The sequence below is a fragment of the Geotrypetes seraphini genome, chromosome 8 (genome assembly GCF_902459505.1).
Source record: "Geotrypetes seraphini chromosome 8, aGeoSer1.1, whole genome shotgun sequence".
In the NCBI taxonomy this organism is placed as follows: domain Eukaryota; kingdom Metazoa; phylum Chordata; class Amphibia; order Gymnophiona; family Dermophiidae; genus Geotrypetes; species Geotrypetes seraphini.
Window position 1 is genome coordinate 176,459,668 of NC_047091.1, and position 17,568 is coordinate 176,477,235.

General features: G+C 39.8%; 1 protein-coding gene across 3 annotated transcripts in view; it reads left to right on the forward strand.

The window, feature by feature from the left end:
- LOC117365255 (rab5 GDP/GTP exchange factor-like) overlaps positions 1 to 17,568 on the forward strand; it is a 64,794-nt gene that overhangs the window by 35,229 nt on the left and 11,997 nt on the right. For all 3 annotated transcript variants that reach the window (XM_033955443.1, XM_033955444.1, XM_033955446.1), the window contains 2 exons: positions 1,206 to 1,341; positions 1,565 to 1,656. In XM_033955443.1, coding sequence (XP_033811334.1) covers positions 1,206 to 1,341; positions 1,565 to 1,656 — 228 coding nt within the window. The remainder of the gene's footprint in view (positions 1 to 1,205; positions 1,342 to 1,564; positions 1,657 to 17,568) is intronic.

Sequence of the window (17,568 nt, forward strand, 5' to 3'; positions counted from 1 at the left end):
ATATTTTTAAATAACGTCCATGCCTGGTTTATAATCCTAACCTTTGCCACCAGTCCTTTAACCATTTTCTTCATTTTATCATAGTCACCCTTTTGATTTCTTTAGTAATGTTGCTTCAGAAATCTTTAGTGATGTTACTTCAGAAATCAGCTCAAATTTTGATCACTTTTCCCAGTGGACCCAACACAGTTGCCTCCCATACTATGTCCTGCATTCACTGAGGACCAGAATTTATCCACCTCTTGTTGGTTCCTGGACCAGTTGCTCCAAGAAGCAGTCAATTTATGACATCTAGGTATTTTACCTCCCTCCCTTATGTAACATTATTCAGTCAATGATAGGGTAATTATTATACTGTTGCCCTATTTGCCAGCTTTCCTAATCTCTAAAAACATTTCTTCATTTGTTTCTGTCCTGGGGGACAGTAGTATAACCCTACCTGTATATTCCTTCCCTTCATCTATCTGTCATGCAGAATGTTTATTTTGTTTGATTCAATTCCCTCTTTAACATATAGCACCCCCCCCCTCCAATTTGTTCTACTTTATTCTTGTGATAAAATTTGTACCCAGATAACACGGTGTCCTCCAACATGTCTCTGAGATGCCTATCGTATCTGTCTCATCAGTCAGTGCTATATACCCTACTAGCATTTGTATACAAACACTTTATTTTTTCCTTATATCTACAGGCTGCTGAGAAGATGACAGGGATAATTTGAGTCCTTTACTCTGCCTTCCTTTTAAGCACTCCTGGCTTTCTTTCACCATTATTGAAACCTTTCTATTGGGACTCCCTAAGTATCCTGTTTCAGTAGTATCCTTCAAGGATACTCCATATCGAATCATCTGCTCCTGGGTGACTGTCAGCTTACCCCCCTCCCCCTTAGTTTAAAAGGTGCTCTAGCTCCTTTTTAAATGTTGGTGCCATCAGCCTGTTCCAACCCTGTTAAAGTGGAGTCCATCCTTTCAGAATAGGCTGTTAACAGTTTCATGCCCCTGAGGCAGCCCTTTGGGCAAAATGTGTTGGGCACTTCCTAGGAGCAATTTGTGGAGATGATGCGGTATATAAACCCAAGATTTAGATTAGATTAGATTAGATTAGAATAAACCTGACTTGAATCTCCTTACTGTCTGCCAATCTTCTTTTGTTCCACGTTGAATTCTTTGGTGGACCGCTTGCCTTGTTATTTCCTTACTTCTTAGATTACCCTACAGAAGAGAGTGACCGCATGATGGATAATATTGAGAAGATGGTTATGACACAACTGTATAAATCTGTCTTCTGCCCAGACAATTCACAAGATGAGCAAAAAGATCTAGCAATACAGAGACACATACGGTAAGGAATACTGTAATTGACTGTTTTCTGCTGTACAAGTAACCATCTCTGTTAAACTACCCTAACATAAAAACTTTATTCCTAGGACAGCAGTTTTGGCAAAAGCCTAAACCAGAGTGTCTGGGGATGTTTGCATTTTGTCTCGGCACAGTCTACAGACTAGTGGAGAACATGAATGCTGAGTTTTGGGGTCTGTGGTAATTAATAACTTGTTTGTGTTCAGCTCCTTACACTGGGTAACTCCTGAGATGCTGCATGCTCCAATTAATGAAGGGAAAGCGGAGGTCAGAGATGATATCTTTTTTGCAGTTACAGGTTGGTGAGTTTATTCATCTTTTTGTAAATTTACCATCCCACATAACTTTCTGCCCTTCCAATTCCAGTGAATTGCCGAAAGATGACACTCTATCTTCCTGAATTTTGTGCTGCTTAAGTGTCCTGGTATTGTTCAGATTTTCAGACTAGGCTGTCTTACAACAATTGATAGTAAGAGAACATCTTCCGTTTTAATACTAAGGGCTCCTTTTACGAAGGTGCGCTAGTGTTTTTAGCGCGCACTAACTCAGCGCTACACGGAAAATACTACTGCCAGCTCTATGGAGGCGTTAGCGTGTAGCACGCGCCAAAACCGCTAGCGCACCTTCGTAAAAGGAGCCCTAAGTGAGGTACAAATTTCCAGCAGCTTTTCCACTAATGCTTAAGGAATTTCTTTTAGGTCTAGCATTGACACTGGTTAACATAGAACATCTGTGGATGATGGAGAAGCTTCACCTTTTCTTTTAATACTAAACCGTTCTAGATAAGTGTTTTGTCTACACCAGGGGTGTCAAAGTCCCTCCTCGAGGGTTTTCAGGACTTCCCCAGTGAATATGCCTGAGATCTATTTGCATGCACTGCCTTCATTGTATACTAATAGATCTCATGCATATTCATTGGGGAAATCCTGAAAACCCAACTGGATTGCAGCCCTCGAGGAGGGACTTTGACACCCCTGTTTTACACTAATGGCAAAGTTGCTTACTTGCAAAGCAGGTTCAACACAGAGCAAGGGAAATGTAGCCACACTAAACACACTTAACACCTTCCAATTAAACAAATACCATAAATAGATTGTAACCTACCCTCTCTAACTGCATTCCATATGTATTTTTCATACAGTTCTTCACTGTCAGTTTAATTTCCATCCTATAAGTTCACATAGAATTTTTCTTTTTTCAACCATCTTTATTTTCTCTTCTTTATTAATTTCCAGGTACTTTAGTTAGATTGTGAGCCTTCGGGACAGTAAGGGAATTTTTTAAGTACCTTCTTACTTCTCATTTATAATCTTAATGTATATGTTCTTCAAACCGCTTAGAACCTAACGGATGTAGCGGTATATAAGAAATAAATTACATTACATTACATTACATTACTAAACAGTAACATCACCAGGATTCCCCTTTAGCCTAATTACAACCACTAAATCCAATGTCAAATAAATGACCCAGTAACCTAAAAAATGTATTTGGCTAACTGTTGAATTATACCCTGCTGGTTTAATAAATAAAAAAATATCAAGGCAATTAGACATGGAGGAACAATTTCAAGAGAACATGCAAGTCAGAATTGGGATGTTCTGCTCATAATATCCAAAAAAAGACCTCAAAATTATACGTTCTGGTGGAACTCTGTCTGTCATATCTACAAAATGGAAAAAATATTAGCATTACAAAACGGGAATCTTCATAATTTTAAAAAAATTTGGCAACCATTGACTAACTATTCTAATGATTAGTTTTCTTAGCACAATTACAGTACTTATATAGGAATGGGGTGGGTTATGCATAATTTTTGAAACATTAATTGTAAAAATGGGGAGGGATTTATAACTTTTGATTTATATATAATTATAAAATATACTGTTTATAAATTAAATTGTATTAATGATAGATACAATGATATATAGTAATTAATTATATTACTTGTGATTCAATTGTTGTAAAAATTGAAAATTAATAAATAAAAATTAAAAAAAAAAAAAAAAAAGACCTCATCCATCTCGCAGCCATTTTCGAACAGGGAAAATATTGGAGTTTCCGGTTTGAAAATTTGTAAGAATGTCCAAATTATTAATGCAAAAAACAGAAACAAGGACATGTGCCTGGCAGCATTTGTACAAAAATGGCCACACAGACGTTCTGTGGAGCCAAGGGGCAGCCTAAAGGTCAGTGCAGTAGACTTTAATTCAGAGCACCCAGGTTATTTTAAACGGTGAGCCCTCCAGAGACAGGGAAATAGTGCACATTTAGGTAAAGTAAATATCTCAATAGCCCTTGCAGATGTCTTTAAGATTTAGGTATAGTAGGTATCTCCTGTTTATGGAGGGCTCACAATTTTTAAAAGGTAAAAGAGATTTAAAGTAGGATTGAACATGTCCCCTGGTTTGCAGTCCACTGCACTGACCACAAGGCTCCCTTTGCTGCTGTATTCAGAATGCCGATTCCCTTTCCATTGTCGCTTTCATCAGAGGTGAGGGAGGGGGACAGTAAATACTGGCAGATTAAGGAAGGGTCATGCCTTAATCCCTCCAGTGGTCAGCTACTCAATCAGGATACCTTTTTTATACCGTGATTGAAGCAGATTTGGCTTGGATATTTCTTCCCATTTGATTATTGCTGTTGGGTGTTTTAAATTTGGGTCCTCCCTAGTCCTGCCCTAAAGACACCCACAACATGTCCCCTTGCTATTTGGACAAACTGGTGTAGGATGTCCAAATTCTGCCTTCCAAAAATTGCGATTTGTATGTTTTTGACAGATGGATCTTTTGGCCATTTTGAAATGTCCATCTGCTTTGAAAATGTATTTTTATTCAGTTCACAATTCATTTTCACAAGGTAGTATTGTGGTGCAGTAGGAAATATTTACATTTTACATCAACTTCATTCAAGACATGACACACTAAATTTCATAAGAATCTGCAAAGTTCTGTAGAATATACAACAAAAGACGTGTGGGGTATTTTTTTTTTTCGCTTCACAGTGTATATTCTGGCTTCTGAAAGGAAATGCTTGCTCTGCTGAATTGCAAGGTTAATTCCCACTTAGTTAATGGTTTGGGTAGTGGAAAAGGTCAACTTAAGAGAAACCCTAGTTTTTGGAGTATCCACATTGTTCAGTATCTTAGGGCGACTTTGCTGGTATCAGCTAGATGTGGACATAAAAAGATAAGACTATTCTTTCGATGATGGACTTTTAGTAATTGTCAGATATTTTGTGAATTCTATGAGTGCTGAGGAAACATAGAAACATAGAAAATGACGGCAGAAAAAGGCCACGGCCCATCTAGTCTGCCCACACTAATTACCTCCATGAAGAGATCCCACATGCCAATCCCATCTTTTCTTAAAATCTGGCATGCTGCTGGCCTCAATTACCTGTAGTGGAAGATTATTCCAGAGGCCAACCACCCTTTCGGTGAAGAAATATTTTCTGGTGTTGCCATGAAATTTCCCACCCCTGATTTTCAGTGGATGCCCTCTTATTGCCGTGGGTCCTTTAAGAAAGAAGATATCTTCTTCCACCTCGATACGGCCCGTGATATATTTGAACGTCTCGATCATGTCTCCCCTTTCTCTGCATTCCTCGAGTGAGTAAAGCTGCAACTTACCCAGCCATTCCTCATATGGGAGATCCTTGAGTCCTGAGACCATCCTGGTGGCCATTCACTGAACCGACTCAATTCTCTGCACATCCTTTTGGTAATGTGGTCTCCAGAATTGTACATAGTACTCCAGATGGGGTCTCACCATGGATCTGTACAACGGCATCATGACCTCAGGCTTACGGCTGATGAAACTTCTACGGATACAACCCATGATTTGTCTAGCCTTGGATGAAGCCTTCTCCACTTGATTGGCAGTCTTCATGTCTTCGCTAATGATCACTCCCAAGTCTCGTTCTGCTAAAGTCCTTGCTAGGATCTCACCATTTAGGGTGCTTAGGTGCATGCTTAGGTGCATGACCTTGCATTTTTTGGCATTGAAACTTAGTTGCCAAGTCTTTGACCAATGCTCCAGTAGGAGTAGGTCTTGCTTCATACTGTCAGGCATTGAGCTTTTGTCGGGCACTGTGCTTCTGTCTACTATGTTGCATAGTTTGGCGTCATCGGCGAATAATGTAATTTTACCTCGAAGCCCCTTAGTCAAGTCTCTTACGAAGTCTCTTACGAAGGATTGGGCCTAAGACCGAGCCCTGCGGCACTCCGCTGATCACCTCCGTTGTATCGGAGAGGGTACCGTTTACCACTACCCTCTGAAGTCTACCTCTAAGCCAGTCTTCAACCCATACAGTTAATGTTTCACCTAATCCCATCGAACTCATCTTGCTCAATAACCTGCGGTGTGGGACGCTATCAAACGCTTTGCTGAAGTCCAAGTACACGACGTCCAGGGACTCCCCTATATCCAGCTTTCTTGTTACCCAGTCAAAGAAGCTGATCAGATTGGATTGGCAGGATCTTCCCTTTGTAAATCCATGTTGATGGGGGTCTCGTAGATTCTCCTCGGTCAGGATCGTATCTAATTGGTGTTTGATTAGTGTTTCCATAAGTTTACTTACTATCGATGTGAGACTCACATCCGTCCTGCATCCCTTTTTGTGGAGTGGAATGACGTTAGCCGTTTTCCAGTCTAACGGGACTCTTCCTGTACTTAGGGAAAGATTGAAGAGCGCGGATAACGGTTCCGCCAGGATGTCACTCAACTCTCTGAGCACCCTGGGTTGTAGTTTGTCTGGTCCCATAGCTTTGTTCACCTTAAGTCTCGATAACTCATAGTAGACGCTGCTGGGTGTAAACTCAAAATTTTGAAACGGGTCTTCCGAGTTCTCCCTTGTCTGCAGCTGAGGGCCGCATCCACCGCGGTGTCTTGCAAGTGAAGACTGAGCAGAAGTATTCATTTAGAAGTTTGGCTTTATCGCAGTCCGATTCTACATAGTTCCCGTCAGGTTTCCTAAGGCGTACTATCCCATCTGTGTTTCTTTTTTTTCTGTCACTAATATACCTGAAGAAGGATTTATCGCCCTTCTTGATGTTCTTCGCTAGATTCTCCTCCATTCGGAGTTTGGCCTCTCTGACTTCTGTTTTGACTTGGCCAGATAGTCTTCCTTAGATTCTTGCTTCCCTGATTGTTTGTAGGAGATGAATACTCTTTTCTTCTTTTTTATGAGGTCTGAGATCTCCGCAGAGAACCACTGTGGATTATTGTTTCTTTTCCGTTTAAATACTGATTTTATATAGCGGATGGTTGCTTTGTGTATGGTTGATTTCAGAGTCGACCACATTACCTCTACATTATGTGTTTTGGCTTGGTTTTGCAGCGCCCGATGGACGAAGTCTCCCATGCTTTTGAAGTTAGTGCCTTTAAAGTTGAGGACCTTGGTTGATGTGTTTGATTTAGTGAAACCTTTCCTGAGGTTGAACCATATCATGTTGTGGTCACTGGAGGCCAACGAATCGCCTACCGAGACCTCTGTGACACTTTCTCCGTTGGTGAGTATCAGATCTAATATCGCCTGATCCCTAGTGGGCTCTAATACCATTTGTCTGAGTCTTGCTACCTTAATAGAGGGTATTGGTAATGTCAGTTCAGAAAGGTTAGCCTTAGCAGTTTCCTGAGATGATGGTGGATTGGTATGTGGATACAGGCATTCATTAGGTCCAATGAAGTTAGCCAGTTGTTTTGGTAATGGAGTGTTAATATGGTTATCAGTTGGTTCATTTTGAACTTTTCTGTTAATGTATAGAAATAAAACAAAAGCAAAGGAAATAAGGTGATGCCTTTTTTATTGGACTATCTTAATGGATTTTTTGATTAGCTTTCAAAACCTCCCCGCAGTGCTGATTTGAGGGAAGAGGGAGTGAGTTCCATTTTCTGATTTAGAATGGTTTCCTAAGGATGCCTTTAGCTTACTGAGAAAGTGACTAAGGGTCCAGCTAGGTTTTCTATGCCCGTAGGTATAGGGTGGATTTGTTTTAAATCATGGTTTTCTAGACTCATTCTTGTTGGTATAATCTTAATATTTACAACCAGATGTCATAAGAATTGCCACTGCTGAGTCAGATCAGTAATCCATCGTGCCCAGCAGTCCACTCCCATGGCGGCTCTTAGGTCAAAAACCAGTGTCCTAACTGAGACTAGCCTTACCTGCATACGTTCCGGTTCAGCAGGAACTTGTCTAACTTTATCTTGAATCCCTGGAGGGTGTTTTCCTCTATAACAGCCTCCGGAAGAGTGTTCTAGCTTTCTACCACTCTCTGGGTGAAGAAGAACTTCCTTACGTTTGTATGGAATCGATCCCCTTTTAACTTTAGAGAGTGCCCTCTCGTTCTCTCTACCCTGATATACTGCTCAAAATATTGCACTACAGAGTTCCATCTAACGTGGGAGCATTAGCTTGGTTCCACCCATTCTTTTCAGAGCTGCTGCAGCAAAATGATTGTTAAGGAAGTATTTGTAATTTCAACAACATAAGTCTTTATTTCTGGGACACTGAAGTCTTTGGCTAGGAGGTGCAGCAAATGAGCACTGTAGCCATATGATGTTAGCTTGGTATTTTCTTCGTTCGCTTCAACATTTCTTCTCATCGTGGACACATTTGCAGCGCTGTCTGTGACTAAGCTGTGGACTAGACATTTGAATTTTTGATCACATTTGATTATAGCTTTTATAGGTTCTTTCTGTAAGTATTCTACTGTATGTGCTTTTCCTGATGTATCAATTTTCTTCAATAAACACATTCCCTTCTGTTAAACAAGCACATACAACAGGATCATTGTGGACATTACTCCACCAGTCAAGACGTACCAAAAAATTAAACATTACATGAATATACAGCCTCATGATACATTACATTAGTGATTTTTATTCCGCCATTACCTTGCGGTTCAAGCTACATGATTAAAAACTAATCCTTATTTCATGATGAATAATGGACTATAATGTATCATAATAGAAACCAACTGCAACATAGATTTGGTCTTAATAAAACACAAAGTTTTAAGTGGTTGCAGTTGAAGCAGGCTATACAGGTGGGGTTCCCTGAATGGAAGACTCTTAACAATCAATATAGTCTGGAGTTTCTATGCTTCCAAGCAGACTTCCTCGGACATCAAGCCGCATTGTGGTATAAATTATTATCTGGATACTTGAATAAAAAACCAAAATGTGGTCTTAGAGACATTTGGAGCATTGAGATTAAGCATCAGATTTCTGCATCTCAATGGACACAAATTTGGTCTTGGAGGATGAGGTCTACAGTGTCAGCATCTATGAGACAGACTTGGTTCTTTTTGTTGCATAGAGCTTTTTGGACCCCTGTTCGTTTACAAAAATTAGATAGCTCTAAGTCCAATAGATGCTGGCACTGTAATCTGGAACCAGGGACATTAGATCATTTACTTTATTATTTTCCCTATATTAAATTATTTTGGAATTCAATCTGGCCTCAAGTAAACTCTTTATTGGAAAACCATGTTGCACTTTCTTATGATACTGTTTTATTTGGAATGGCTATGAGGAAGAAGAGTCAAATATTGTCATATAATAATAAACTTTTATTAGTCATGACAGGGGTTGCCATTCAGCATATTACCAACAATTGGAAAAATTATAAGAATCTTAATTACTCATTCTGGTGGAATTCGTTATGCCATATTTTTAAGATGGAAAGAGCAATAGCGATACAAAAAGGGACATATAACAACTTTGTAAAGATATGGGGGCCATTGGTAAAGTATTGTGATGAATAGACATCAGTTCTTTTCATTTCCTTTTCTTTTCTTTTTTAGATATAGTTAGCACACTCAAGGGGAAGGGTGGATATGGAATGTAAGTTAATGAGATAGGTTATCATATGTTATATAATATAGTACATTCTATTTTAGTTGAAAATGTGATTTTGGGTGGGTGAGTGGATGGGGTTTTTTTGTTTTATACACTATTAGATTTTATGTGTTAGATACTATGGTGCTATATTGGAATTACTTGTATGATATATTTTGATGCACTTGTTATATGAATTGAAAATGAATAAATAATTTTTTTTTAAAAAAAGAAACCCATCTTAGATTTTTCCTGAAAAAAGCATTTTATTTAAAAAATCTGAATAAAAATCTTTTTTTTTAATTTAAAAAAAATCATTGTTTTGGGGGTATTTTTTTCCAATTCTTTATTCATTTTTCATCTTACATCAAGTATACAATATTACATCAGTTGAATCATACACATCATTGATTTTTTATCCATCCTGCTTGGGTATTTCCAAAGGATCTGTAGGGTACAGGTTTAATTAGATCTTGGGTAGTCTTTGTGATGTATAGGTATGTATATTTTTTACAAAGGGAAGAGCCTAATACTTCTGATATTGCTGAGCAAATGAAGTAGATTGGAAAGAGAGGAAGGACTGTTGTTAGTGTGGAAGCACGTGCATGGATGTGGGTGGGATTTTCAAAAGATGATATCGGCTACAAAAGATCATTTCTCCGGAGACAAGCAGGGGATATGCAGGCACACTTGTTGAATGTTATTTTAAATGGGAAATTGCTTGATTTTTCACGGTTGAGACAATCTTTTGGTATTTCAAAATTTCAATTTTATAAATGGTTGCAACTGAAGCAGGCTATTCAGAAAGGGTTCCCTGAATGGTGAAAAACACAGAGGACTTTAATAGATGGCTCAGAGCCTGGTGTCATCAAGAAGGCTTCAGGTACATAGGAGGATGGGGAAATACATGGAAGGACAAGAAGCTATATTGCACTGATGGGCTACATATTACTACAGCAGGAAAAAGAAACCTTGCAGAGAAATTTAGACAATATTTTTCTAGGCATTTAAACTAGAAGGTGGGGGTGGTGTATGTACGAAGGACAATTATAGAGGCCACCCCCGGCAAAAGAAAAGATGTGATAGTAGTAAAGGCTGCAATATCAGCAACTCATTTCTTAGTATTGCAACGGAAAGTGAAACGACACAAAAATCCATACGAAAAAGGAGACTATCGCTGAAAAATAGCTGGAAAGCGATGACCACAAATGCTCGCAGTCTAAGCAACAAAGTTCATGATCTGCAAGCCCTGATATTAGAGGCAGATCTAGATATTGTTGCTATCACAGAGACATGGTTCAGTGAATCACATGGATGGGATGCAAACATACCGGGATATAATCTTTTTAGGAAGGACAGAGATGGTCATAAAGGTGGAGGAGTAGCTCTCTATGTAAAGATCAATATCCAAGCGACCTGGGGAGAGGAAGAAGCGATATGGATTGCTCTGAAAAGAGAAGATGGAACTTCTATCTACGTGGGTGTAGTCTACAGACCTCCGACTCAATCCCAGCAAATTGATAAGGATCTGATTGTGGATATCCAAAAGTTTGGAAGGAAAGAGGTGGTTCTGCTGTTGGGAGATTTCAACCTGCCGGATGCGGACTGGAATGATCCGTCTGCGGAATCGGAAAGATTGTGGATGCCTTTCAAGAGGCTCTGCTCAGACAAATGGTGACGGAACCCACAAGGGAAAAAGCGATATTGGATCTGGTCCTCACAAATGGAGAGAGTATCTCTAATGTTCGAGTGGGTGCTCACCTGGGTAGTAGCGATCATCAAATGGTTTGGTTTGATATAATGGCTAAAGTGGAGAGCGGCCGCACGATACTTAAAGTCCTAGATTTCAAACGTACGGACTTTAATGCATTGGGAAAGTACCTGAAGAAAGAGCTGTTAGGATGGGAGGACATAAGAGAAGTGGAAAGACAGTGGTCTAAGCTGAAAGGAGCGATAAAAATGGCTACGGACCTTTATGTGAAGAAAATCAATAAAAACAAGAGAAAAAGGAAGCCGATATGGTTCTCCAACCTAGTGGCTGAGAAAATAAAGGCGAAAGAGTTGGCGTTCATGAAATATAAAAAAACCCAAGAAGAGGAGAGCAGAAAGGACTACAGGGTGAAACTGAAAGAAGCCAAGAGAGAGATACGTTTGGCGAAGGCACAGGCGGAAGAACAAATGGCTAAAAATGTAAAAAAGGGAGATAAAAATTTTTTCAGATATATTAGTGAAAGGAGGAAGATAAAAAATGGAATTGCTAGGCTAAAAGATGCTGGGAACAAATATGTGGAGAGTGATGACGAGAAAGCAAATGTGCTAAACAAATACTTCTATTCTGTGTTCACAGAAGAAAATCCTGGAGAAGGACCGAGATTGTCTGGCAAAGTTACACGAGAAAATGGAGTAGATTCTGCGCCGTTCACGCAGGAGGGTGTTTATGAGCAACTTGAAAAACTGAAGGTGGACAAAGCGAAGGGACCAGACGGGATCCATCCCAGGATACTAAGGGAGCTCAGAGAGGTTCTGGCGAGTCCTATTAAAGACTTGTTCAACAAATCTCTGGAGACGGGAGTGATTCCTGGGGATTGGAGGAGAGCGGATGTGGTCCCTATTCATAAAAGTGGTCACAGGGATGAAGCAGGAAACTACAGGCCGGTGAGCCTCACTTCAGTTGTTGGAAAAATAATGGAAGTGTTGCTGAAAGAAAGGATAGTGTACTTCCTTGAATCTAATGGGTTACAGGATCCGAGGCAACATGGCTTTACAAAAGGTAAATCGTGCCAAACGAACCTGATTGAATTTTTTGATTGGGTGACCAGAGAGCTGGATCGAGGACATATGCTAGATGTAATTTACTTGGATTTCAGCAAAGCCTTTGATCATCCTCATAGGAGACTGTTGAACAAACTTGAAGGGCTGAAGTTAGGACCCAAAGTGGTGAACTGGGTCAGAAACTGGCTGTCGGACAGACGCCAGAGGGTGGTGGTTAATGGAAGTCGCTCGAAGGAAGGAAAGGTGACTAGTGGAGTCCCTCAGGGTTCGGTGCTGGGGCCAATCCTGTTCAATATGTATGTGAGTGACATTGCTGAAGGGTTAGAAGGAAAAGTGTGCCTTTTTGCAGATGATACCAAGATTTGTAACAGAGTAGACACCGAAGAGGGAGTGGAAAATATGAAAAAGGATCTGCAAAAGTTAGAGGAATGGTCTAATGCCTGGCAACTAAAATTCAATGCAAAGAAATGCAGAGTAATGCATTTGGGGATTAATAATAGGAAGGAACCGTATATGCTGGGAGGAGAGAAGCTGATATGCACGGATGGGGAGAGGGACCTTGGGGTGATAGTGTCCGAAGATCTAAAGGCAAAAAAACAGTGTGACAAGGCAGTGGCTGCTGCCAGAAGGATGCTGGGCTGTATAAAGAGAGGCGTAGTCAGTAGAAGGAAGAAGGTGTTGATGCCCCTGTACTGGTCATTGGTGAGGCCCCACTTGGAGTATTGTGTTCAGTTTTGGAGACCGTATCTGGCGAAAGACGTAAGAAGACTTGAGGCGGTCCAGAGGAGGGCGACGAAAATGATAGGAGGCTTGCGCCAGAAGATGTATGAGGAGAGACTGGAAGCCCTGAATATGTATACCCTAGAGGAAAGGAGAGATAGGGGAGATATGATTCAGACGTTCAAATACTTGAAGGATATTAACGTAGAACAAAATCTTTTCCAGAGAAAGGAAAATGGTAAAACCAGAGGACATAATTTGAGGTTGGGGGGTGGTAGATTCAGGGGCAATGTTAGGAAATTCTACTTTACGGAGAGGGTAGTGGATGCCTGGAATGCGCTCCCGAGAGAGGTGGTGGAGAGTAAAACTGTGACTGAGTTCAAAGAAGCGTGGGATGAACACAGAAGATTTAGAATCAGAAAATAATATTAAAGATTGAACTAGGCCAGTTACTGGGCAGACTTGCATACTGTGTATGGCCGTTTGGGGAAGGATGGGCAGGGGAGGGCTTCAATGGCTGGGAGGGTGTAGATGGGCTGGAGTAAGTCTTAACAGAGATTTTGGCAGTTGGAACCCAAGCACAGTACAGGGTAAAGCTTTGGATTCTTGCCCAGAAATAGCTAAGAAGAAAAATTAAAAAAAATAAAATAAAAAATTTTTAAATTGAATCAGGTTGGGCAGACTGGATGGACCATTCGGGTCTTTATCTGCCGTCATCTACTATGTTACTATGTAGGATTTTTGTTCTTAGATAAAATGCACATCTAGGGAGGGGGGAAGGCGGGAGGAATATAAGATTTTTAATTGTTTATTTTAAGAATGGTAATTGGGGGGAAGGGGGTATTTTTGAGGATTGATAAGTAATGTTTACAAGGTTTAAATGATGTAATATTGTGTTCTTGATGTAAGATGGAAAAATTAATAAAGAATTTGAAAAAAAAACAAAGATAAGTCTGAATGGTTATATAGTTGAACTTATGTTTAACATATGTATAGTGTATATTTGAAACTATGATAAAATTTATAGTTACTTTAATGATAATGATTAGGTTGGGTGGGAGGAAGGTAGTGATTTCTATGAATCTTGTAAAATTTTTTAAGTGATGTCTAAGATGTAAAATGTTTAATTTACTCTATTGTCACTTATTGAAAGTGTTTGATAAATATGCAGATGTTACTGATTAGGGGGAGGGCGATAAATTCTGATATGGATTTTAACAAAATATTAAGTGTTGTATCTAAGTTTAAAATGTTATATATGCTGTTACACTTATTGTACGTTTTTAAAAATTAATAAAGAATGGAAAAAAAAACCAGATAGCAACATCAGTCCATGAGAACAGAGAGGACTTTAAAAAAAACAAAACAACCTGTAGTGTTAAACACCGACAAATACTTTTTTCTCCGGAGTGCCGGTTTCATACAGATAGGTGTTAGGACCCAGAGGGACATTTTTTGGCAGCTGACAGGAAAGCTGTAATGGATGGCGGTTCCTGCGCATGGGCACTTCAGGCCACACCATCGAAGACATCCATTAAGCCACGCTCTGCACCACTTGCTCCCTCCCCCACGGCCGTTTTGGTACCAGAAGGGAAGGGAAGCTGATAGCCGCCTATGCTGTCTCTATAAATCAGCAGACTGTAAGTAAAAGAACTTTGTACCGGGACTTCGAAGAAGGCATCGAAGTTGCACACTTTGATGATCGCTCCCTCCCTCCCCTCAGAGCCCTCTCTCGATACTGTAAGGGGAGGGAAGCCAACAACCACCGATGCCATCTGGGGGAAAAAAATACAGCAGCATTGACCGGCAATAACAAACAGAAGAATAAAGCTCTAGCCAGCACACAACAGCTAAGCTGCCCATGTTGCCACTTGCTCCCTCCTCCCAGGGCCCTGACTCGGTACCTCAAGGGGAGGGAAGCATTTTGCCGCTGAAGTTGTTTTCATAAGAAAAGGTTGGCAGACTTAGCAGACCACAAAAGGAAGCTCCCGACGTTGGAACAATGCAGTACCATCTTCTCCACCAACAGCAATCTTTACACAGAGGGGCTGTTGGTGTAGGGACCTCCTGCACATGCCCAGCTACCTAGCTAGGGGAGAGCACCGGCATACAGGCTCAGTCAGAGGACTTCACCAACAAGTGTGGTTGCATTCCCCTGCTGTCTACGGCGAACACCTGTTACAGGTAAGCAACTTTGCTTTCTGGTAATGGGCTGTCACAATGACATGGATTATGTATGCACACCCCTGGTAAAATTAGTATATAGTGTTTCCTAGAAGATAAAGCAACATAAATTTGGTCTTAACCCTTTCAGGACCAAGGGACATATTTGTCCCATAACTTTAAAATCCTATAAATTTTGATTGGGATAGTCTACAGTTCTAAATTTGATATGTATGGATTCCATATGATACTGCCTTTATGTAAACAAACTGGTTCCGACATTCATTCATTAGCGTCGTTGCCAGATTGACGAGAAGATTCACTTGCCACACTGTCCATAAGCCAGAAGTTTGATTTTTTAAATAAAAATAATGATATTTCACACAAAAAATCAATTTTTTGGCATCTGCAAGCCCTTTTTACCATAAAAATGTCGTCAAAACCACAAAAATTGGCCTACGATCCTTATGGTCCTGAAAGGGTTAATAAATCACAAAGTTTTAGATGGTTGCAACTGAAGCAGGCCATTTATTTTAGCATTTTGGAAATCAATATGGGGCCAAATAAATTGTTTATTGGAAAACCCGGTTGCATTATCATATGATACTGTATTATTTGGAATGTCAATGAGAACAAAGAGTCAAATATCTTCAAAAAATAAGCTCTTACTGATTATGACTGGGGTTGCCATTCAACAAATTACGAGTAATTGGAAGAGACTTAACTAGTTTTTGGTGGAATTCGTTGTGTCATATATATAAAATGGAAAAAAACAATAGCCACGCAGAATGGTAATTTTAATAAATTTCAAGATGTTTAGGGACCATTAACAAATTATTGTAACAAATAGATTCCGTTTTTCCCTTAATAGTATAAGATCAAGATGGGGGGGGGGAGTTTCTGCTCTTTTTATTTATGTTTTTTATAAATCTTTATTCATTTTTACATCTTACAACAAGTGTATCAATAATTGACAATTGAAATTAAATACATCACTTGAATTTCTATCATATTTAACATTAATACATAAAATTTAACCCCTTTCCCTCCCACCCCTACCATAACATATGCAATCAAATATAACCTATAAAATATTCTTTTTTACTGATCCAAACATTTAATAAAATTCAGAATTCCCCCCTCCCACCCTTCACTTGTATTTATAATGGAAAATGGTATCTATTCATTACAATAATTTGTAAGTGGCCCCCATATCTCTTTAAATTTTGTATAATTCCCTTTTTGTACGGCTATTGTTATCTCCATCTTATAAATGTGACACGAGTTCCACCAAAAACTGTAATTAAGTCTGCTCCAATTTTTCCAATTATTTGTGATATGTTGTGTGGTGACTCCTGTTATAATCAATAAAAACTTATTATTGTTTGATAAAATTTGGTTCTTTGTTCTCATTGACATACCAAATAGGATCGTATCGTACGATAAAGTCACTGGATTTTCCAATAAACAATTTATTTGGGTCCAGACTGATTTCCAAAAGGTCAAAATAAAGGGACAATAGTATAACAAATGGTCTAGTGTCCCAATCTCAAGCTTACAATGCCAGCATCTATTAGACTTAGAGCTATTTAACTTTTGTAATCTAACTGGGGTCCAAAATGCGCTGTGTAAAAGGAAAAACCAAATTTGTCTCATAGATGCGGACACTGTACATCTCATCCTCCAAGACCAAATTCGTGGCCATTGAGATGCTGAAATTTGATGCTTAATCTCAATGCTCCAAATATCCCTAAGACCATTTTTAGGCTTTTTATTTACAAATCCGTTTATAAATTTATACCACTGTGCGGCCTGGTGACCCAGAAAGTCCATCTAAAAACATAAAAATTCCAAACTATATTGGGTATAAAGATTTTTCCATTCAGGGAACCCTGCCTGAATAGCCTGCTTCAGTTGCAACCATCTAAAGTAGGGGTGCCCAATAGGTCGATCGCCCAGGACTCACTTTGCCTTGGCAATCTATCGGGCCAATCAGTCTTCCTCTCCGACAGCAGAATTGACGTTGGGGAAAGGAATGCTGGTCGGCCCGAAGCAGGGAGAACTTGGGGCGGCGTCGGCTTTGGGGCCTGTTCCCCGTTGGCAGTGGCTTGGGGAAGGGCAGGGAGAAAGAAAGAAAGGGGGCTGGCAGGGAGACAGAAGGAAAGAAGAGAAACAGAAAAAAAAGAAAGGGGGCATGAAGAGAGAAAGAAAGAAAGGTCAGGGAGAGAGGAAGAAAAAGTTGGGGGAGGGAATGAGGTGTGGAGGAGAGGAAGCATACAGGCTGAAAGAAAGATTGGATGCACAGTCAGAAGAAGAAAGTGCAACCAGAGACTCATGAAATCACCAGACAAGGTAGGAAAAATGATTTTATTTTAAATTTAGTGATCAAAATGTGTCTGAATTTATATCTGCTGTCTAAATTTTACAATATGGTCCCCTTTTACTAAACCGCAATAGTGGTTTTTAGCGCAGGGAGCCTATGAGCATCGAGAGCAGCGCTGGGCATTCAGCGCAGCTCCCTGCGTTAAAAACTGCTATTGTGGTTTAGTAAAAAGGGAGGGGGGTGGGTATTTGTCTATTTTTGTATAGTTGTTACTGAGGTGACAGTGCATAGAGTCATCTGCTTTGACCTCTTTGAAAAACCCCCGGAACAGGAATGATAATTAACAATTCTATGCTTACAGTGCGTTGTGTTGTTTTTTTTTATTTTA